Below are 22,357 nucleotides of genomic sequence, written 5' to 3' on the forward strand. Positions count from 1 at the left end.
GAAATGAACTCACAGTCTGTATTTCCATCTCCCTGAGGACAACTGAGCAGGGGACCCCCACCACTGCCACCACCCTAAACAGAAGCTAAGGAACAGTTTGCCAAAGAACAAATAGTCTGCTGGGCTGAGCAGGCCATGATACAAAGGTTCTCTTTGATTGACATGTTTTGTCAAGTGCCAGAAAACCACGATCAAAGTCATGCATCCATTAAATTGTGTTGCTGTCCTCTGTTTCAGAATCTTGAAACTTCTCCTTACCCAAGGAAAATTGTGCTCTGACCCTTATTTGAGCAAGGGCTTACTCCTCGCTCTGTGCTCAGAGATCACTCCTGGAGATGCTCTTGGGTGCCAGGAATCAAACCTGGGTCAGCCATTTGCAAGATAAGCCCCTTCCTGCTGTACCATCCCATCAGTGCCTGTACTTTAGCATTTGAAAGGGGGTTAGGCCATTGACAATAATTGGCTCTCCACAGCTGAGGTGACAAGCACCTTTTAGGGCTTTAAGGGGGGGGAGGGGGGGCGGTGGAAATGCTGCTGGGGGGAAATGCTCCTGTCTTGGGCTTAGCCCCCTTGTGGGAAATTCTAAACCTTTCAAACTGGGAGCTAAGCATGCAGCTCAAGCCAGGTTCCAGAAGGCAGACTGCTGGTGGAAGGATGTGGGCAAATTGAGATCAACGAAGGGCCAAGTCTTGTGCTGTCCTGTGGTGCTGGAGAGCCTTGCTGGATGAGGACAGGAACACCAGGGCAGAGACCTCTCTGCCAGGAGCACTTCTCAGCTCTCACCAGCCAAATCAAGATGCTGAGGTCAGGCAGGAGCAGGACCCAAGGGTCCAAGGCATCTCAATTTCCTCTGCCCAGCTGACCACTCTCCCCCAAACCCACCACTAGTCTACCTCTGGGGCAGCCTGGAGTAGAACAGGGCTGGTCAGTACTAAATGGCCAGGAAGGGGGCTGGAAAGATAGGACAGCAGGAAGGTGATTGTCTTGCCTGCAGCTGAGCCAGGCTTGACCCCTGGAACCACGTATGATCCCTTGTGAAGAGTGAGCAGGTATGATCTAACAAATGGGCTGGAGAAAGAGGATGGTGGGTAAAGCATGTCCCTGGCACAGAGCTGACCAGGGTTCAACCCCCCGGACTGGCCAGGTGTGACCCTGAGCCCAAAGCCAGGAGTGAACCTTGAGCACCCACTTTATGTTTCCTACCACCACCACCAAAAACGGCCAGGAAGTTTGGGGGCTAGCGGCCAAACATTCTGTCTTGTGAACAGCGAGAGGAATCCGACCAGGTGGTCTCTGGGAGGCCTGGAGACACTCACGGCCAGATCCGCAAGTAGGTTCCAGTGGAGCAGACGGAAAACAGGGGGAAAACGCGCTCCTGGAAGTTGACTCGGAAGGTGTAAAGGTGGCGCATGTCTTCGGCAGCGTAGAAGGACACGGCGCCCACCTCGAGATCCAGGGCCACGCGCACGCGGGACAGGGGCCCGCAGCTGAGCGGCGTCCGCTGGGGGCTGGTCACGGCCCAGTACTGGCCGCCGTGGCGCTGCAGTGCCCAGACCCCCTCCTCCGGGGTGAAGGGCGTGAGGCCCTTGCGCCGCACGCTTTCGCGGGCCACCCCAAAGGCCCAGCCGTCCTTGGCGCCCACCTCCACCTCCCAGTGCTGGCGGCCCGCCGTGAAGCCGCAGGAGGCCAGCACACGCGTGTTGGTGTCAAAACGGCGCGGGTGGCTGGGCAGGTCCTGGGCGCGCTGGCCCAGGCGCACGCTCTTGAGATCCAGGGAGAGGATGAGCCGGGGATTGGCCGTGTCGGGGTCCAAGGTCAGTTCCACTGGGGGTGCAGAGACAGGAGGGGGTGTCCCCATCAGACCATCCTCCCACACCGCACGTTATGGGCAGTCACACAAATGCATAGCAGGGGGCCTGCCTTGACCATGGTACAGCATTTGCCTGGCACACAGCAACTCAAGTTCCATCCTCAACATCCCACATGGCCGCACAGGAATAAGTGGGGATCTCCGGGGTGCAGTGCCAGACATAACCCTTGAGTACCACCCGAGGAAAAGGGTTTGATCCCCAACATCCACAAGCCTCACCAGGAGTGATCCCTGAACACAGAGCCAGGGATAAGTCCTGAGCACAGTTGGGGGAATAAGTCCAACACAGCTGGGGTGTGGCCAAAAAAAAATTTTTTTTTTTTTGCTCTTTAGGTCACACCTGGTAATGCACTGGGGTTACTCCTGGCTCAGTGCTCAGGAATTACCCCTGGCGGTGCTCAGGGGACCATATGGGATGCTGGGAATGAACCCGGGTCGGCCGTGTGCAAGGCAAATGCCCTACCCGCTATGCTATTGCTCCAGCCCCCCAAAAAAAATTTTTTTAAAAGATCTGCTGTCCCTGACCCCTACACACACACACACACACACACACACACACACACACACACACACACAACATGCGCAGGAGATGGGACATTGTCTGAGCTAGGGAGGAAAGTCCACAGCCCACTGGCATGAGGGAGAGGCCTGAGGGAGAACTTGAGGGGGAGATGGCATAGTCCCCAGCTCTGACGCTAACCCAGGCAGAGATTCTTCCCAGGGTTCACTACCCCAGCGTACCTTTCTCCTCTTTCTCCAGCTCTCCACGAAGATCTTCTAAGAAGGTGAACAAAACAGAATGCACATGAATGATGGAGGAGACTGTCGACTAACATGACAGACACAGTGACACAATCTTTAACCCGAATCGCACAATCCTGGAATGGGGGAAGACTCTTCTAGAATATTCTAGAATACCCTAGAATATTCTAAGTTTTTTGTTTCTTTATGGACCACACCCAGTGATGCTCAAGATCACTTCTGACTCTGCACTCAGGAATTACTCCTAACAGTGCTGGAGATTGAATCTGGGTCAGCCGTGTGCAAGGTAAGCTCCCTACCCACTATACTGTCGCGCCAATCCTCTGTTCTAATATATTTTATCTGGAGCAGATCTGAGCTGACATCTTTTTTCAGTCTTCTTGGTGCCCCCAATACTCTTCCCCCTGGTCAACCCCCACTTTCTGCCCTAGGTGGACCTGGTCAGTTGCCACCATCACCATCCCACACTGATCTGATCATTTTCTATTTTGTGCTCAGCAGTGCTTAGGGCTTACTCCTGACTCTGCACTCAGGGATCACTCCTGGAGGGGCTTGGAGGATCCTATGGGGTGTCAGGGATTGAACCTGAACTGTCCACATGTACGGCAATCAAGTGTCTTACCTGCCATCCTATTGCTTGGGCCCTCTCCTTACAGTTTCTGAAAAGGCACATACTCGGGACCCCAAAAGACCAGAGACATCCCTCAGCACCGACCACAGAATGACCCAGTGCCCCCCCATACCACAGGCCCCTACCTTTAAACTTCTTGAATAGTCCCTTGAGGACAAAGGTCTTGAGGGAGACATTCCATACTTTACTTTTCATTTCAGAAGCAATTGTGGTGGGCTTGGGGGCAGGCACATTGCTACATCTGCAAGATGAGACTCTTGAGAAGGGTCCCCAGCTCGGTCCCACTGCACATGGTCTTTAACATTTAGGATGTTAAAGAAGAACTTGCTAAGGAGAGGTAGGAGAAGCAGACAGATAACAGACAGAGCATGCAGTCAACCCTGGTTCGATCCCTGGCACCCCATATGGTCCCCTGATCTCTGGCCAAAACTAACCCCTGAGCGCAGAGCCAGAGATAAACCCTGAGCACAGCCAGGTACCCCCCCCCCAAAAAAAAGAATGAAAAAAAATAAAGCACCTCATGGGGCTGCAGTGATAATACAGTGGGTAGATTGCTTGCCTGGCAGGTAATCACCCCAGGTTCAATCCCTGGCATCACAATCACATAGGGTCCCCTGAGCTCCGTCCAGAGGGATCCCTGAGCACAGTCAGGAGTAAACCCTGAGTGTAAATCCAGGCTCAGAAGAGAGAAAATGGACAGCCTGGAGTCCGGAGTGTTAGCTCAGTGGTTAAAAACCTACCTTATACTTGTGGGGTCACAGGTTCAATCCCCAGCACAGCAGGAAGGGTGTGGGGGAGGAGCAAGCTGTATCAGAGTAACCGTGGGCTAGGGGAAGGGTCAGGAAATGAGAGAGCAAAGAACTGGGAGGAGGAGAAGCAGACGGGAGAAGCTCAAGGCACTGTGAGATCCACTTACCTGTTGAGTGTGTTTTTGAAATCCTGCAAAGAAAAATAAAACCACATCAGCCTCAAGAAACATTCACTCTCCTCTGAAAAGAAAACTGGGGGTCAAAGAGATGGTACAATGGGTGAGGTGCTTGGCATTCATGAAGCTGACCTGGATTTGATCCCTGACACCTCAGAGGGTCCCCTTCCCTGAGCCCCACCAGGAGTGATCCCTGAGTGCAGAGCCAGGAGTAAGCCCTAAGCATTGGCAGGTGTGACCCAAAAGCTAAAACCAAAAGGGTCAGAGTGACAGTACAACGGGAAAGGCATTTGCTTGCACACAGCCAACCCAGGTTTGATCTCAGGCATTCCATACGGTCCCCCAAGCACCAGCAGAAGTAATTGCTGAATGCAGAGCCAGAAGTAACCCCTGAACATAACCAGGTGTGACCCCCCCCCCGCAAAAAAAAGAAAAAGTCCAAAAAATGTTTTATTAATTAATTAAAAAATAAAATCAGGGGCTGGAGAGATAGCACAGCGGGTAGGATGTTTGCCTTGCACGTGGCCGACCCAGGTTCGATTCCCGGCATCCCATATGGTCCCCCAAGCACCGCAAGGAGTAATTCCTGAGTACAGAGCCAGGAGTAACCCCTGTGCATCGCCAGGCGTGACCCAAAAAGCAAAAAAAAGAAAAAATAAAATAAAAAATAAAAAATAAAATCAAACGCCAAAGATGTGCTGAAAGCCAAAGATGTGCTGTCTTTGGGTGGAAACTTCTGCACCATCAGAGCCAGACTCACCTGGAGGAAGTCGAGGTCGGGCTTGCAGACTGTTTCCTGTAGCTGGCTGCTGAGCTTTGCGAGGTGGGTGATCTGGCCCCCAAGCTGGGCCAGGTTCTCATTTTGCTTTTGCGTCACCTCCCGGGACAGCTCCTCCAGGCGGCTCAGCAGCCGGCCCTCCTGCTCCACCAGGAAGGCCCGAAGTGCCTGGAACTCAGCCCCTACCTTCTCCCGCTCAGCGGTCATCTGCTTCTGGACCATCAGGTGAGACATTGGAGAGATGAAGTGGAGCAGACAGAGACATTGGCATAGGTGCTGAACACAATATTTATTGTTTGCTGGGGGGGGGGGGCACAGACAGTAATGTTCAGGAATTACTCCTGGTGGTGCTTGGGGAACATATGAGATGAACATGCAAGGTCAGCATTTAAGTGTCCCAACTCAGGGTACAGCAACCTCCGTTCCTGTTTCTGCCAAACCCCAGTCCCTATCACAGATGTGCACATGTATCTCTTTAGATCTTTTTTTCCTTTCTTGTTCTAATTTGGGACCACATCCAGCAGTGCTCAGGGCTTACTCCCAGCTTTGTGCTCAGGAATCAATCCTGGTGAGGCATAGGGGACCATAAGAGATGCCAGGGATCGAACCTGGGTTAGCCATTAGCAAGGTACAACATTATGAGCTGCACTCAGAAGTCACCTAGCGGTGCTCAGGGAACCATGTAGGGTGCCAGGGATCAAACCCAGTCAGCTACACCCAAAGCAAGCACCCTACCTGCTGTACTATCATCCTGGTCCCTAAAACAACTTTTTTAAAAGTTCTGTAACCCCATATGGGGTCACAACCCACAGTCAGAAACTAGTTTTGGGGGAGCCAGAACAATAGTACAGCGGGTAGGGCACTTGCCTGGCACACAGACAACCTGGGTTTGATCCCTGGCATCCCATATGATCCCCAAGCACAGCCAGGATTTATTCTTGTGTGCAGAGCCAAAAATAACCCCTGAGCATCATTGGGTGTGACCCCAAAACAAACCAAAATTAAAAAGAAGGAAGGAAAGAAACTAGGTTTGGGGATCAGAGTAATAGTACAGTGATCAGGCCACTTGTCTTGCACTCGACTGACCTGAGTTCGATCCCCAGTACCCAATACATATCCCCACTCTGCCAGTGGTGATCCCTGAGCACAGAGCCTGGAGTATGCCCTTAGCATCATGAGTTGTGGCCCCAAAATAAAACAAATAACAGCAATAACAACAACGAAACCCTAGCCTTTTTAAAAGTTTTTCAATGGTGTAGGGTCACCTCTGGAGATATTCAGGATGTCCCCAGTTGAGTGCTCAGGGGATCATAAATGTTTAGGAATCTAAGCCAAAGTTTGCAAAAACGTGTACACCACCTCTTAGTAATACCTTCTCCATTCTAAGAAGTTCAGCTTTAAATCAGTGTTTAGGGCTGGAGCAATCGTACAGCAGGTAGGGTGTTTGCCTTGCACTCAGCCCACCTCAGTTTGATCTCTGAGCATCCTTGAGGAGTGATTCCTGAGCCACCCCTGAGCATCGCTAGGTGTGACCCCAAAGTCAAAATAAATGCCAATAGCATCCCCCGTGCCAGAGTCCACAGCCAAAAATATCTCCAGACATTTTCGGAAGGGCTTGAAGGTTCAGATGGAAAATCTGGGGGTACATTTAGGTTAGCAGGTGTACCCCTGAAGATGAGGTTCAGGGTAGGAATCTGGGGTCCTGCTCTCTCCCTGACTTCCACCTTGAAGCAGACACATCTTCAGGTTCTTCTCGTCTCCATTTCCCAAAACTGAAACTGAAAGACCCTGCCCTACCAAGGGCAGACAAGGCCCCTTCATGGTACCTACTGCTATTTGGGAACTGAATTTGCGCGGTTTTTTTGACCAGGGTTTAGCCCCCCTTACCGCAAGCAGGTCCACTTTCACTTTCCAGAGCCTCCGAAATAGCATCTGACCACTCTCCGCCAGGGGGCACTGCGCACCGCGGCTGGAAGGGGCTCCGGGAAACTGGGTCCCCAACCTGCCCCTTCCCTGTCTGCAGAAGCCGCCAGACCCCTAAATGCCCTTTCACGCTTAGCCTCAATTCCAATGTCTATAAAATAACCCTCTAAATCTGGAAAAACATTTTGTTATAACATTTTGGACAGCAAAACGTGCAGGAAAATTACAGGGATTTCTAGTCCTTCTTAGTACTTAGTATACTTGAACACCTTTTTTTTTTTTTTAATCTGCACCCAGGCACTTGTCTTGAATGTAGCTGACCCCTTAGAGTCCCCCAACCCCAATAGGGAATGATCCCTGAGTGCAGAGCCAGGAGCAAGCCCTGAGCACGGCCCCATGTGACCCAAAACCAAACAAACAAAAACACAGAGGCTGGAGTGTTAGTACAGCGGGTAGGTGCTTGCCTTGCACACAATCAACCCAAGTTTTAACCCCGGCATCCTGTAAGATTCTGAGCACCGCCATTGTAGGGGCCAGAGCAATAGCACAGCAGTAAAATACTTGCCTTGCACAAGGCCAACCTCAGTTCAATTCCCGGCATCCCATAGGATCCCCCTGAGCACCACCAGAAACTATAGCTTGAGCACCACCAGGAGTAATTCCAGAACCAGGAGCATAGCTCGCTGGGTGTGGCCCAAAAATCAATAAATAAAATAAAATCCACCTTGCTGCTCACAGGCCCCTCATCAAGTGAGGGTGGGCAGGCCTCCTGTAAGGGGTTGCTCTTGGCTCACCAAAAGCTCGGCGCTCTCTTTCTCTTCTGTGGAACGGAACACCTCAAAGTCCTCCAGATCCTTCTTCAAAGCCTTCAGCCTGGTCTCCAGGAGCTCCTGGGGCATTGGGGGGTCGGGGGGAATGAAAAGGGGTCATTGTGTGAATCCCTCTCACGCGGCGTTTTGAAAAGGGGTCATTGTGTGAATCCCTCTCACGCGGCGTTTTCTGTTTTCTGTTTGTTTTATTTGCTTTTGGGTTTGGGGCCACAACTGGTGATGTTCAGAGGACTTTTAGAAGACCCTATGGAGTGCCGGGGACTGAACCTAGGTCAGCCACGGTCAAGGCAAAGTGCTCTCCCCACTGTACCAGCGTTCTGGTCCCTGGTAGGTTGGTTTTGTTCGGGCCACACCCTGCAGTGCTCCTACAGGTGGCTTTCCAGCAGCCAGACAAAAGAAGGAAGGCCCTGCCAAGTCATGCCCACTCAGGCTGGATCCTAGCTTGTCCAAAGTGGATAGAGCAATTGCAGGGTGGCATCTGTCCAAGTGTCACCTTAACTGGGCACAATCCCAGCATGCCAACCTGCCTTGTCTTCTCCTCCTGCTCATCTACCCACCACCATAAAGGCCCTCTGTGGGGGCTGAGATGGTGCAAAGAAACATTGTGGGCAGGAGGTCACAGCAATAGTCAGAGCAGAGAGGGCTTTGCCTTGCATGCAGCTGACCCTGATTTGATCCCTGGGTTTGATGCCCACCCCCACCCCCAGCCCCACCAGTACAGCCAGGAGTGATTCCCGACCACAGAACCAGGAGTAACCCCTGAATGTTGCCGGGTGTGGCCCAAACGCAGAAGAAAAACAAAACAGGGGAGCCCAAGTAGGCAGGGTGCTTGCCTTGTCTGAGCTGAGCCAGACCCGGACGTCCCACGTGGCCCTGAGCACCTGCAGGAGTGATCCCCGAGTGCAGAGCCTGGAGTCAGCCCTGAGCACCTCCGGTGCAGCCCCAAACCCACACCAATTGGACAGGAAAACAGCGTTTCCCCGCTTTTCAAGGGGGGGGCGCTTGGTTTTTCACTGGTGTTGGTGGGAATTTCTGCGATAGCAGAGGAGAGGGGAAAAGCAGCGATCAGCTACGCAGGAAACGTCGAGGAAAGTGGAGTGAGGTTTTGGTGGCCGAGACTGCTGCAAGACTGCTGCTCGTGGCCTGCACAGGGTGCGCGCGAAGCCGGGGCTGGGCGGGTCTGGAGGGCCGGTCTGGACCGGGCGGGTCGGAGTGGGCAGGCCGGCGCTCACCTTGGCCTCCTGCACGGCCTCGTCCAGCGGCAACACGGCGTGGTCACGGTGGTCGCGGGCGCGGTCGCACACCACGCAGATGGCGCGCCCGTCGTCCTGGCAGAAGAGCTTGAGCGGCTCGCGGTGCAGCGTGCAGGCGGGCGCGCCGGGGCCCCCCGGGGCCGCGCTCCCCGACCCGGCGGGCCCGAAGCGGCGCAGCAGCGCGGCCACCGCGGCCAGCGGCCGGTTAGGCCGGAGCTGGGCGGCGCGCATGGGCTCGCGGCACTGCGGACACGGCGGCGGCGGCGCGGGCGCGGCGCGGGAGTCCCGGCGCTCCCCGCAGCGCGCGATGCAGGCGCGGCAGAAGCTGTGGCCGCATTCGAGCGACACGGGCTCGCGGAACAGCTCCAGGCAGATGGCGCATGTGGCCTCGGCCTGCAGCTCGGCCGCCAGGGCCAGCGCCTCCGCCCCGGCGCCCGGCCCGGCCCGCGGGCCCACGGCGGCCATCGCAGCGTGCGCGGCCCCGACGGTCACGACAGTCGGACACCCCTCCGACGTTTTGCGACTCTCCCCGATGCCCCCCCGACTGTCCCCGACAGTCCCTGGACACTCCCCTACTGTCCCCGGCAGTCCCCGACTCTCCCCTACTGTCTCCTACTCTCCCCGACAGTCCCTGGACACTCCTCTACTGTCCCCCCACTGTCTCCCAGATAGTCCCCGACGCTCTCCTACTCTCTCCGACCCTCCCCGATAGTCCCTGGACACTCCTCAACTGTCCCCGAAGGTCCCCTACTCTCCCAGATATTCCCCGACGCTCCCCGAAACTTCCCGACAATCCCGACTCTCCCCTACTGTCCCCGACAGTCCCTGGACACTCCCCTACTGTCCCCAACTGTCCCCGACGCTCCCCGACTCTCACAGAAACTCCCCGACGCTTCCCTACTCTCTCCGACCCTCCCCGATCGTCCCTAGACACTCCCCAACTGTCCCTGACTGTCCCCAACTGTCCCCGACAGTCCCTGGACCCTCCCTGACTGTCCCCAACAGTCCCCGACTCTCCCCTACTGTCCCCGACTCTCCCGACTCTCACCGACACTCCCCGACCCTCCCCGACAGTCCCTGACTCCAAGCGACGCGGCTGCGCCGGACCTGGAGGCGCCCCAGGAACCCGCTCCCCGGGCAAAAGCCCAAGTCGGGGTCGGGGCGCGCGCTCGCTGCGGATCTGCACCCGAATCCCAGCACTGCCGCTCACGGTGTCAGGCCACCTCGGTCACCGCCCCTGCAGTCCCCCAGCCCAGGCTCGGCCCAGCCCCCAGCGCGCCCCGACCTGCCCCGGTCAGGCCGTGGGAAACGGGCCCGGACAGGTGCGCGCCGGGCACCACTCCCCGAGCAAGCCCTGGCACTCCGCTCAGCGGATCAGTTTCCCCAGGGGAGGGTTGGTCTCAGCCCTGTGCTGAGCTAAATTTAGGGCTGGAACCCTGCTCTAGTCCCACCAGCCGGACGCCTGGCCTGAGACACACTTCTACAGCTCAGGCGCCTGGTGCTTCTCCAATTTATCCCCCTTTTTTTTTTTTTGCACAAAGAACAGATGACAATTGACTCATTTTATTGGGTGCTATCCTTACCTTAAAACAAAATAAAAAGCAACGGGGGTGCATACACACACACACACACACACACACACACACACACACACACACCCCTGACATTTATATTTGGCTCCCTGCCCTCCCACGTCTGACTCCCTCTAGTGCTGGTCAATTCAAGTTTTGGCTCCTTACTGGTAACCTCAGCTGTGCTAACAAAGATGAAAGTTCTTAGTCTTCCCACATGCCTCTAGACCTTGCACCTCTGTCTACACTTCCTTCAACTTGTTCTTGCTTTGGGGACCACACCCGGTGATACTCCCAGTGATATTTGTGGCCATGCTCCTGGTGGCGCCTGGGGGACCCTACAGAACAAATGTCCTACCCCACTGTACCATGGTTTGGGCCCCTCTTCCACTCGTTGGCTTGAAAGTTCTCTCCATGGTCTCCAGCATCCATAGTCCCCGTCTGGGACCCCTGGGATAACTGGGCTCCAGGCTCCTTCTATGGCCTGACCCATGTCAAAATGTTCACAACTCTCTACATGGTCAGAGAGACAGCACAGTGAATATGATGTTTGTTTTGCACATGGCTGGTTTGGGGGTTTGATCCCGTCATCCGAGATATAGTCCCCTGAGCACTGCCATGAGTAATTCCTGGGTACAGCGCCAGAAGTATACTGAGCATCACAAGATGTAACCCCAAACCCAAAAACCAAAATCAAACAAACAAAAACCAGCAACTGTATTTTCTGACCTTTCAACCACTCATCCCACTTTCTTTTCTTTTCTTTTACTTTTTTCTCTCTTTTTTTTCCCTTTTTGCTCATTGGGTCACACAGAGAGATGCTCAGGGATTACTCCTGATTCTGCACTCAAAAATTACTTTTTTTCTTAGAGCCAAGGAGTATTCCATGGGGACTCCCCCAACATGGAACAACAATACCACCACACTCCAGCTATTCAATGCAAAACCAGGGTGTCCTTTGTTACTCCAAAGGAAAAACAAATGCAACACCCCACCCAGCATCTTCTTCCTCTCACCCCCTCCTCTGCCTCACCTCCAGATATCTGGTGAACGCTTCTCTCCTCTGCCCTGTCCAATCTTCCGTGTCCAGCCAACACATTCAACTTGTTAATGTGTTAAACCAAATCTTTTTTGCTCAAATCCTTCTGTTTGAGCAGAGGGTTGCCATCTTCCTGAATAAAAATACAGTCTGTGGGCCAGAGCAATAATGCAGAGGGTAGAGCCTAGGTCAGCCTTGATCCCAGAGCAGAGGGAGAAAGCCAGAGAAGGAAAGAAATTAGGGCCAAAGGCCTTGGCTATGCCAGTAACCTGGAAAGAGAGGTCCAGTCAGCTGTAGGCCCAAACCAAAGAGTCAACAACCCTGAAAAACTCTACAAACTACACTTTTTGTTTGTTTTGGGGCCACACCTGCAAGTGCTCAGGGGAGCAAAAGCGATGCTAGGGACTAAACCCAGGTCAGCCACTGCAAGGTGCAAGGACCTTACCCACTGTCCTACCACGCCCCACTCTACAACCATTAAAATTTAAAATGTGTCTGTCAGGCCAGAGAGATAGCACAGTGGGTAGGCAGGCCCTTTGCCTTGTAGGTGGCCAACCCAAGGTCAATCCTTGGGATCCCCTATGTTCCCCCAAGCCTGCCAGGAGTGATCCCTGACTGCAGAGTCAGGAGTAAGTCCTGAGCACTGCCCAGTGTGGCCTCAAACCAAACGAGAAACAATCTGAAAATTAAAAGTGAAGTCTTAAAAGCCTAAAGGTCTCATTCATCTTTCCTTTCTGCTGCCTTCACCCAGATCTCCACTTTCTGCTCTGAATCCTTTCCACACAATTTTAAATTCTCACAACCTTGTTGTTATTCTTGCAACAGAACAGAAAGATCCTACCTCCAGCCTTTGGTCCTGCACTTCTTTTGTTTGTTATTTTGTTCTTCCTGGCTGGACTCTCACCCCTGGAAGGGACGGAACCATATGGGGTGCTTGCAGTACTATGACCCCGCCCCTGGCCCCTCATTTTTCTCCCTTACAAGATTAACTTCTCAACTGCTTCACATCTTGTTTCAAATGCCATTCTTCTTAATGACATTTTGTCTGCTTGGGTCCACACTGTCTTAAATTGTCCAATTCTTCTTGTTTGTATTTGCTGAGCTCGATTCCTCCTGGAACTGTGAATTATTCTAGGGCAGGGATAGAGGGTCCATTTGACTCACGGCTGGAATTTGATTCATGTCTTCTGGAACAGTGTTTAGCACTGAGTAGCGACTCAGACCACTTTTTCTTGCATTGAATTGCTTGAAAGCTGGTACAAATGCTCTTACTAAAATTTACATTTCTAGCTTTGACCTATCTCCTGTAACCACTAAACTATACTGGCAGAGAGTTTTAAAATTTTAAAGGTTTATGTTTGACAGGGATATTTCCATAAAACCAGATTCAAGTAAATAGAATAGAATGCATATATTTTAGATTGTCAGAGTTGAACGTTTCCGTATGTAAAGGAGAACCGGCATTCTATTATATTAAATTATTCGAATGTATTTATGTCTATATGCCAATATGCCAAACACAGTAACAGTCTCAAAATGGAGATGTTATTGGGCCCACTCGAGCAAATCGATGAACAACGGGAGGACAGTGTTTGTTTTGTTTGTTTTTATTTATGTATGTTAAAGTCGGATAGCAATTGATCATCCCAAATTGGCCTTTACTGATGTTCTGATCATTCCATGGGTCACACCTTTGACTTTGGAAGGAGCAAGCAGTATGAAATAACTTTTATATGTGCCAGTTAAGTGGGGGTAAGCTGGAGGAGAAACAAGGAAACTGGGGACACTGGTGAAGGGAAGGGGATGCTGGTGGTGGGATTGGTGTTGAAACATTGTATAGTGCCTGAAGCAGGTCTATTATGAACAACTTGGTAAACAAAGTGTCTTAATTTAAACGTCTGAAGATACCTCCAACTCTTGCAGCGGAAAGCCCTTTCCCCCATCCCAAGGGCTCAATCGTGCAATTCCGGAAATTCTGGGGGAAGGTTCGGGGTGGGCCCGTGCCGCCGCAGTCGCCCCCTCGCTTCCGTAGGCGGCCAGCCGGGCTCGGTCCCGGCCCGTCCCCGCTGCGGGTGCCTGTCGGGCTCGGCCGCTGCGGTTTGCATCGTGCAGCTTCTGCGGTTCCTCGCGTAGCTGCAGCCCCGCGTCCGCCGGCGCCAGCGCCAAGAGCGCCACGCGCGGCTACAGTAGCAGGTGGGGATGTAGCTCAGTGGTAGAGCGCATGCTTTGCATGTATGAGGCCCCGGGTTCGATCCCCGGCATCTCCAGCGCGGTTCGGTCGCGCCTCTTTTTCTCTTTTGCGCAAGCCACGTTGCCGGGGCAACCTGTGGCCCGAAGCGGCGCGGGGTCTGCAGCGGCCGAGCCGGGAGCCCTGGCTGTGCTCCCCGGCCTCGCCCACCGACGAGCTGCACTCCGCGAGCGCCTTCACCCGCGCATCTGCCCCGGATTGGGGGGGAAAGGGAGTGGTTGGACCCCGCTGGACCGGGCCGGCTTGGACCCACACAGAAACAAGAAACAGCCGAGCCGACACACACACACACACACACACAAAAAAAAACAAACTCAGCCACGCCTAGAAGTAAGCGTTCTCGAAGAGCTTGGCCGTAGCGCCCGGCTAGCTCAGTCGGTAGAGCATGAGACTCTTAATCTCAGGGTCGTGGGTTCGAGCCCCACGTTGGGCGCGCGTTGATTGTCTTTTTCTCAAATTTCTGCCTGTGATTTAGGATGTGCAGTTTTCTCTCCTCGAGCTAGCTAAAGAAATGAACGAATCTTAGTTCTGGAAAATCTCCCGTATGCAAGATTTTTAGGTCTTTTTTGTGTGAGTTTTTGTTTTTAATTCAATGTTAAGGCAACGTGACTTACAAAATAACTTGTAAGCAACTTTGTAAACAAACCACAGTGTTTATATAAGGTGTAAGGAGAAAATTTAAATATATTTAAAAAATTAAAATATATATATTTAAATAATTTGTAGTAAAGGGCTTCAGGGATACAATGTTCCAACAGTTCACTTACACCAATGCCCACTTTGCACTGCCCCGTCCCTACGTTCCCTCCCGCCGCCTCGTCTGCCTCCTGGGCTGGCATGTTTGTGAATTTGGTTATTACAACTTAGATCTCATGTTTGCAGAACTGCTAGCTGTGTAGCTTACCTATGTAGATTTATATATGTATACGCATGTGTAGTTGTATATGCCTATACCACACCACTACCTTCGTGGATTTTTTTTGGGGGGGGATAATTACAAATTGATGTGATGTTTACAATAAAACTTTTAAAAAATTGCTTCAAATATACAGGACTGGGTGGGGCCTGGGGACACTCTCGGAGGGAAGTTGACACTGGTAGCGGGACTGGCATGCTGCGAACACTGTATGTCTGAAAACCTCTATATAACTAACATTGTAAACCACGGTGTCTTAATAACAACAATTAATAAATTTTAAAATATACACAAGGAGGACTGGAGCAATAGTACAGCAAGTAGGGCACTCTCCTTGCATGACCAAGTGTGCCCGCCCCACCCCCTTCCCCAAAGAAAATGCCTACTTAATTATTTCCTTTGTTTGTTTTGTGGTCACACTCAGGCTGTGCTTACAGCTTACTTTTGGATCTGCACTCACAGATCACTTCTGGCAGGGCTCCAGGAACCATATGGGATGCCAAGGATCAAACCTGGGTTGGCTCTGTGCAAGGCAAGTGCCCTCCCCACTGTTCTATCACCCCAGCCCCTCCCAAGTTTATTTATTTATTTATTTAAAGAAAAACCTCCTCCCCCTTTCTCTTCCCTTCATTGTTTATGTTGATAGCTGTTGCCATGATTGGGGTTGCACAGAGACTGCTGGTTTAATATTTTCATAGCTATTTTCTAACTGGTCTAAAAATACTCCAGTACTATCTCTTTACCACTCTTTTCCTTTGACTAAAGTGAATAAAGCCATTTTCCCAGGGCCTATTGTAGCATTAGGAGAGATGGTGCAACTTTCAATTCCTCAATTTATTCCTTCATTTTTCTTTATATGAGACCGTTTTGGGGCTGGAGTGATGGTAGTCCAGTGGATAATGTGCTTGCCTTGCACATGACTGAGCTGGGTTCAATACCTGCCATCCCAAATGGTCCCCTGAATATCATCAGGAGCGATTCTTGAGTGATAGAACCAGGAGTTCTGATACCTGAGCATTACTGGGTGTAGGTCAAAAAACAACAAAGCAAACAAACCAGACCACATTAGTTTAAGGCAATTTTCTACAGGGACTTGGACTCTTAGACTAAAGGATTCGGGCATGCTGAGAATGTGAACCCTTAACTAAAGGATTCTGGCGTGTTGTGTTAAGGAGGAAGACAAAGTGGTATTGACAGCAGCCTGGCAGGTAGCTGCAAAAACAATGACCCAGAATGACCCGCTCCTCTACTCTAAGTCAGTCCCAATGAGGTCAGAATCAGGGGATATTTTGGGAAACCTTCTCTGCAGTCATATGAGATGATTCCTCCCTAAGGGCCTCTAGGAGAAGGTGTTTGCATATGGAGGAGGTATTATGCTTGTGTGATTAACATTCAGTGTGTTATACAATGCAGTCCTACGCAGTGGCAAGGATTTCAAGAACCTGATCTGTTGTAAAGATCATGCGATTTGCTGCAACGCAGATGGAACTAAAAACTATGCTGCTGAATGAATGAAGCAAGACAGAAAGAAGAAAGGAGACACAGGATGGTCTCACTTCTCTGTGGTATAGAGCATAACTGGACAAGAGAATGCAATGCAGGGGCATGCCTAGAACACCCTTGACCCCAGATAATATGGAGGAGAATGATTAAGAAGGAAAGAAATTGAGGGAGAAAAGAAGGAGAAAGGGATGCAACTGAAGAGCAGGGACCAGGGGCCTCGAGTATACTGGTAATGTGGGGGACGTTGGGGGGGTATCGCTCTATATGCAATCCACAGGCTCAACAACACGGAAAACATGAGATCCAGAATACAACCACCAAACTTTAAAATGTGTCTGTCAAGGTGGTAGGCTTTGGAGTAGGAGGTAACTTGGGGACCCTGTGGCGGGAAGTCGATACTGGTGATGGGATTGGTGCAGAACATTATATGTCAAAATATCAACTGTTAATAACTCTGTAAATCAGGGCCTGGAAAACTAATACAGCCGGTAGGGCGTTTACCTTGCAGATGGTCAACCCAGGTTCAATCCCCAGCATCCCATACAGTCCCTCAAGCACCACCAGGAGTGATTCCTGAGTCAGGACTAACTCCTGAGCATCGCCAAGTGTGGCCCCAAAATAAGAAAATAAGTAAATAACTTTGTAAATCATGGTTCTTTAATAAATTAAAAGTTTTCCAGGGACTGGAGAGATAGCACAGCGGGTAGGGCGTTTGCCTTGCACGCAGCTGACCTTGGTTCGATTCCCAGCATCCCATATGGTCCCCTGAGCACTGCCAGGAGTAACTCCTAAGTGCAGAGCCAGGAGTAACCCCTGTGCATTGCCAGGTGTGACCCAAAAAGCAAAAAAAAAGGCCAGTTTTTCAATATTCAGTGTTTTATAGCTGTATACACAAGCCTTAAATTTCACTTCAAAATGACAAACTGATAAATTACAAATAGAGTTTTCCTTATAGAGCTGCTAGCAAATTTTTAAAAGTTTGATTTGAGACCTCGTGGTTTACAAAACATTTATAGGGGGCAGAGAGATTGTATAGCTAACAGGGCTCTTGCCTTGCATGCAGTGGACCTGGACTCAATATCTGGCATCCCATAGGGTCCCCCCAAGCACTGCCAGGAGTAATTCCTGAATGCAGAGCCAGGAGTAACCCCCTCAAACAACAACAACAACAAAAAAGATTCATAGTAGCGTTTCATCCATAAAACATTTCATCAGAGTCCACTTCAAAGCATCCCATTGTTTCAGTTTCTGTTGCTTTTGGGCCTTTGTTATCTTCCTACTATGTCTCTTTATAGTCCCTGTAGGGGAGAGATCATTCTATGTTTGTTCATCCTTCTGACTCACTTCACACTCAGCACACTCAGCACTGTACTCTCCAAATGCAGCCCTATAAAGCAAGCAAATTTTCTTCTTTTGTGTTTTGAGTCATACCCAGCGGTACTCCCAGCTCTGCACTCAGGAATTAACCTGATGGTACTCAGGGGACCATATGGGATGCTGGGTATCAAACCCAGTTGGCCACTTGCAAGGCAAACACCCTACCTACTGTGCTGTCTCTGGCCCCTAAAAGCTAGGGAATGTTCTAAGGGGACCAGTGCTTTGAACTGCTCCTTTTAGAAATCAGGAATCATCCCGAACATCTAAGTCATTTGTTAGAAGTCCTTTAGATATTACTTATCTATCCAAACAAGATATTGTTTGGATACTTATCTATCCAAACCAGATAGGTATTTCTTAGCTATTCAGTGGTCAGGAGAGACAGACACGGGGAGCAGGTCACCCTGCTTTCATCACCAGGTGTTTTGCTTCTTTGCGGTTTTCTGAAAGAACCTCTCTGTTCAGTCCGTGTTTTTGCAAACCTCAGTTTCCTGCCAGCCCATCACTTTTCTGTTCATCTGCAAACAAAAGCAGCAGATGGGACAGCTGCAAGTCCCTGGAAAGCAGAACCCAGCAAGGAAAGCTGTAGCTGGTTCTTCCCTGAGCTGCCTGTTTTCCCTCCTTCCCTGAACCAAATAGAAAACCAGAGCCTTTCCAGCTCAGGGCCTTGGCAGCCTCTGTGCCTTCTTGCTCAGATCTGTTTCTTAAGACCCAAATTGAAAGGCTGCCTCTGGGCTGGAGCACTAGTACAACTGATAGGGCTCTTGCCTTGAAGTGGCTGACCTGGGTTCAGTCCTGGGTATCCCATATGGTCTCCAGACCTTGTCAGAAGTGGTTGCCTCTCTCTCTCTCTCTCTCTCTCTCTCTCTCTCTCTCTCTCTCTCTCTCTCTCTCTCTCTCTCTCTCTCCTCCAGGAGGATAACACTGTTTTGTCCTTCCTCAAGTAGCTTAGGTTTATCAGGTCACACCCATCCCAGTGCTCCCGAGTCACTCCCATTCTTTTGTTTATTTGTAACTACTTCTCTATGCTCTCTTCCCCAAACAGTTAATCAGCTTATTCCCCTAATCAGTTTCTGTTAGTTTCTATTAATTTGTAAGGTCAGATCTTTCTAGGACACTGAACTTGTATTGTAAGTTAATATTGCCTTTCTCCTCTCCTTATGTCTTTTGAATAGTTTACTTTAAGGCAATGTCCTTCTGTATAGACACAAGAAGACAATTAATTTCACGTTTTGTAACTTGGGATTTAATTGGCTTCGAATATTTTTTCATTCCCGGGCATCTGCTTTTTCAACTTAAGCCTCAGTTGCCCTCACTTCCTAGCGCCCCCAGAAGCAGGGTCCTGACGAGGGACTGGATGGAACCAGGGCAAGCGGTAAGCTATGTGCTACCCTGGCATTGAGATGGGCCTCGCCAAAGCGCCACAATTCTTAACTATAAATTGAAAGCTTGATCATGATAGATGCTGTCATGGTCCAAAGTAACGACGAGACTAGGACCTTGCTAGGGATAGGAAAGACTAATCTGGCCTGAGCACTGTAGTCTGAGATCGAGATGACCCCAGGAGAGCAATTCTATAAGTTTAATGCATCTCTTACTGTGTTCATACAAAATGATTAATATTATGAATGCTTATATGTTTGTTGGACAAGGAGAGGAGAAACACTCATGGGATTCTGCCCTTGGGTGGTTCCTCCTGCTGAAAGAGAATCTGTCCTAGAAGCAGCATCCCCTGAGGGGAAGAACTTTAATCCTATCGATTGTGACCACACCTATGTGTGATTGCTACCCCAACCCCTCATGCTGGGGGATATAACTAAACTGGAAGAGTGGACTGCAGAGAGGCCCAGGAGAGACAGGAGAGAGGCCAAGATGGAGATCCAGAGCCAGAGCCAGGAAAGAAGGGTTCCACATTGGGGCCCTGGAGAGAAGGAGAGAGAGAGAGATAGGAGTGAACTGGGATGAGAATGGAATAAACAGCATTTGATCAATCCACCGGCTTGGCCCTGCGTCTCCCCTGCGTCTGCCCCGGGGCCCAGGCCGCCCAGACTGGTGGGGGTGGCCCGGGTCCCCCATAACCTGGGCGGCCAGGGGAAGAGGCTTCGGGGTCACCCCCTGGCCACCCTCAAAGTTTTTTACACTCCCTCCTCCCTCCCTCCCTCCCTCTCTTCTTCCTTCCTTCCTTCCTTCCTCGCCCCCTCCCTCCCTCCCTCCCTCCCTCCCTTCCTTCCTTCCTTTCTTTCTTCCCTTTTTCTTTCTTGAAGCAACATACATTTTTTGTTTTGAATTGTTTTAAGACCACAACCCAGTCATGCTCAGGAGTTACTTCTGGCTCTGCAGTGCTTGGAGGACCATATGGGATACCAGCAATCAAACCCAGGTCAGCCACCTACAAGGCAACTGCCCTCCCTGATGTTCTATCTCTTTGATCCCAGGAAGATATTTAATATATTCATTTAGAAAGATGTGAGGGGAGAGAAAGAAAGGAAAGTACATGTTCTAGAGAGAAGACAGGCTTCTCCTGAGTGGAAATAAGCAAAGAAACATAGAGACAAGCAAGTGATTTACGGGCTTTGGAGGGCAAGCCTCCCTCCGTTTATTTTCTCAGGGTCTTTTATCACTCCCTGAGATTCTTTCTCTATTTTTTTACTTGTTTCTTGAATTGCTTCTCAAGAAGGCAAGCTTCAGGAAAGTACCCTGGTCTGCAGGTTGCTTTTTGTTTGTTTGTTTTTAATATTATATTGTGAGACTTGGTTTTGTAAGGATCATTGTAAGTATGTATGGTGATTTTGGGGGACCACACCTGGCGATGATTGGGGGTTCCTTCTGGCTCTACACTCAGAGATTACTCCTAGCAGTGTTCAGAGAACCATATGGGATGCCAGGGATAAAACCCAGGTTGGTGCTGTGCAAGCCAAGCACCTTACCACTGTACTATCACTCGGAACCCCAAGTCTGAAGTTTTGAATGGTGGCTCACACTATGGCGCCAATATAGCCAACGCTGAAAACAACAACTAATTTTAAGGCCCAACTGATGGGATCTATTAATATTTGTAGCTATTAATATTTCTTTTTTTTTGGTGGGCCACATCCAGCAGTGCTCAGGGATAACTCTCCTGTCGGTGCTCAGGGGAGCCAGTGGGTACTGAGGATCGAACTCATCCACATGCAAAAGATCGAACTCAGCCACATGCAAAGCAAGAGTATGCTGCACTGAGGTGGCAGGAGGGATACTGGGAACATTGGTGGTGGGAAATGTGCACTGGTGGAGGGATGGGTGCTAGATCATTTTATGACTGAAACTCAATCATGAAAGCTTTGTAACTGTATCTCACAGTGATTCAATAATAAAAAAAAAAGTCATGTGGCGTTCATGCCCAATTCAATCAGCTTAATCAATGGCTGAATAAATAGCAGTATTCCTACATAAAAAAAACAAAAAAATCACTTTTTTTAAAGGCACGAGGAAATACAATTACATTTGAGTGGGAGCTTAAAAACTGAAGTAGAAAATTTTGTACAGCAATAATATTGAATTTTTAAAAATATGTAAAAACCTTACAGAGCTGTAATGAAATAGAATCCCTTCCTGTCAAGGCAAGTGTCTTTTCCACCGAATTCTCTCCCTGCCCCTGAGGCCCTCAGTGTGAACTCAGGTACTTGAAACTATTTTTTAAGGGGACTCAAGAGAAGTCAGGATGTCAAAGTCCTCTCTGCCCTGGTGTCCAAATTTGTTCTTTTCCTTCCTCAAAAAAAAAAATTGTTGGAGCTTTTTCAATATTCTTCCTGCATCCCAGGGCAGGAAAAGTAACAGATTAACTTTGAACTTTAATAGAGGGCCCCTAAAAAAGAGATTATTTTGTATTTATTTATTCATTTAGGTTTGGGGGCCATCCCCGACAATGCTCAGAGGTTACTCCTGGCTCTGCACTCAGGAATTCTTGGTGTGCTCTGGGGACCATATGGGATGCCGGGGATCGAACCTGAGTTGGCCGTGTGCAAAGTATTGGTCCTATTCTCTGTACTATCGCTCCAGTGCTTATTTTTATTTTTGATTATTTGATTTCATTTATTTAAAAATTATTTATTGTCTATTTTATTTAAAATTTATCTTATTTAATTAATTAATTGATTTTTTTGGTGTTCATGTTGCACACTTTAATCCCAATAACAGTAGAAAAGTTTAACAGCTGTAGAGTTGGGTCCTGTTACTCCAAATATGTTTTCACAAGACTTTTATTTTAAAACACACTGAACTGATACAAATGCCTTATAAACCACTGTGGTGGTGAGTACAGACTGACTAAATTGATCACTTTTTCTCTACATTTTCAAAAATCTTATGAAGCATGAGACAACAGGTCACGTCTTTTACTTGGCTATCTTATTGTGATTCATGATGAATTATGCGGTCATGTATGTCAGCAGTTATATAATCACACCTCCATAACTGATCATTAAAGTTTTGCAGTTGCTTGTTTTCCTACTGGGATCTTACCACCAAGCATTGCTTCTAATTTGGATATGGCAGGTTTTAAAATTTATTTTAAATAATATTTTATTTTATGAATTTTAACTGATGAAGATACTTATTTCGCTATTTGCAAAATAAACCATCATTTATTTTATTGAATATGCAACTCTTCTTTTTTTTTTGTTTTTTAATTTGGGGCGCACCCGGCGATGCTCAGGGCTTACTCCCGGTGCTCTGCGGGACTGGGGGGAACCG

At 49.7% G+C, this 22,357-nt stretch overlaps 1 protein-coding gene and 2 non-coding genes across 3 annotated transcripts; 2 read left to right on the top strand and 1 right to left on the bottom strand.

The window, feature by feature from the left end:
- Window positions 1–1,292: 1,292 nt before the first annotated feature.
- TRIM7 (tripartite motif containing 7) lies at window positions 1,293–9,437 on the bottom strand. The gene is made up of 7 exons (XM_056115490.1): window positions 8,952–9,437; window positions 7,684–7,779; window positions 4,949–5,179; window positions 4,180–4,202; window positions 3,389–3,504; window positions 2,612–2,647; window positions 1,293–1,824 (listed from the first exon to the last, which is right to left on the bottom strand). Exons 1-7 carry the CDS (start codon window positions 9,435–9,437, stop codon window positions 1,313–1,315), a joined length of 1,500 nt encoding a protein of 499 aa, XP_055971465.1. The 3' UTR covers window positions 1,293–1,312.
- A 4,340-nt stretch (window positions 9,438–13,777) lies between these two features.
- On the top strand, window positions 13,778–13,849 carry TRNAA-UGC (transfer RNA alanine (anticodon UGC)). Its single transcript has one exon. It is a non-coding gene; the product is annotated as a tRNA-Ala (tRNA).
- Window positions 13,850–14,190: 341 nt separating this feature from the next.
- TRNAK-CUU (transfer RNA lysine (anticodon CUU)) lies at window positions 14,191–14,263 on the top strand. The gene has a single exon. It is a non-coding gene; the product is annotated as a tRNA-Lys (tRNA).
- Window positions 14,264–22,357: the final 8,094 nt, after the last annotated feature.

Source organism: Sorex fumeus, unplaced genomic scaffold, assembly GCF_029834395.1.
Source record: "Sorex fumeus unplaced genomic scaffold, SorFum_2.1 ptg000029l, whole genome shotgun sequence".
NCBI lineage: Eukaryota > Metazoa > Chordata > Mammalia > Eulipotyphla > Soricidae > Sorex > Sorex fumeus.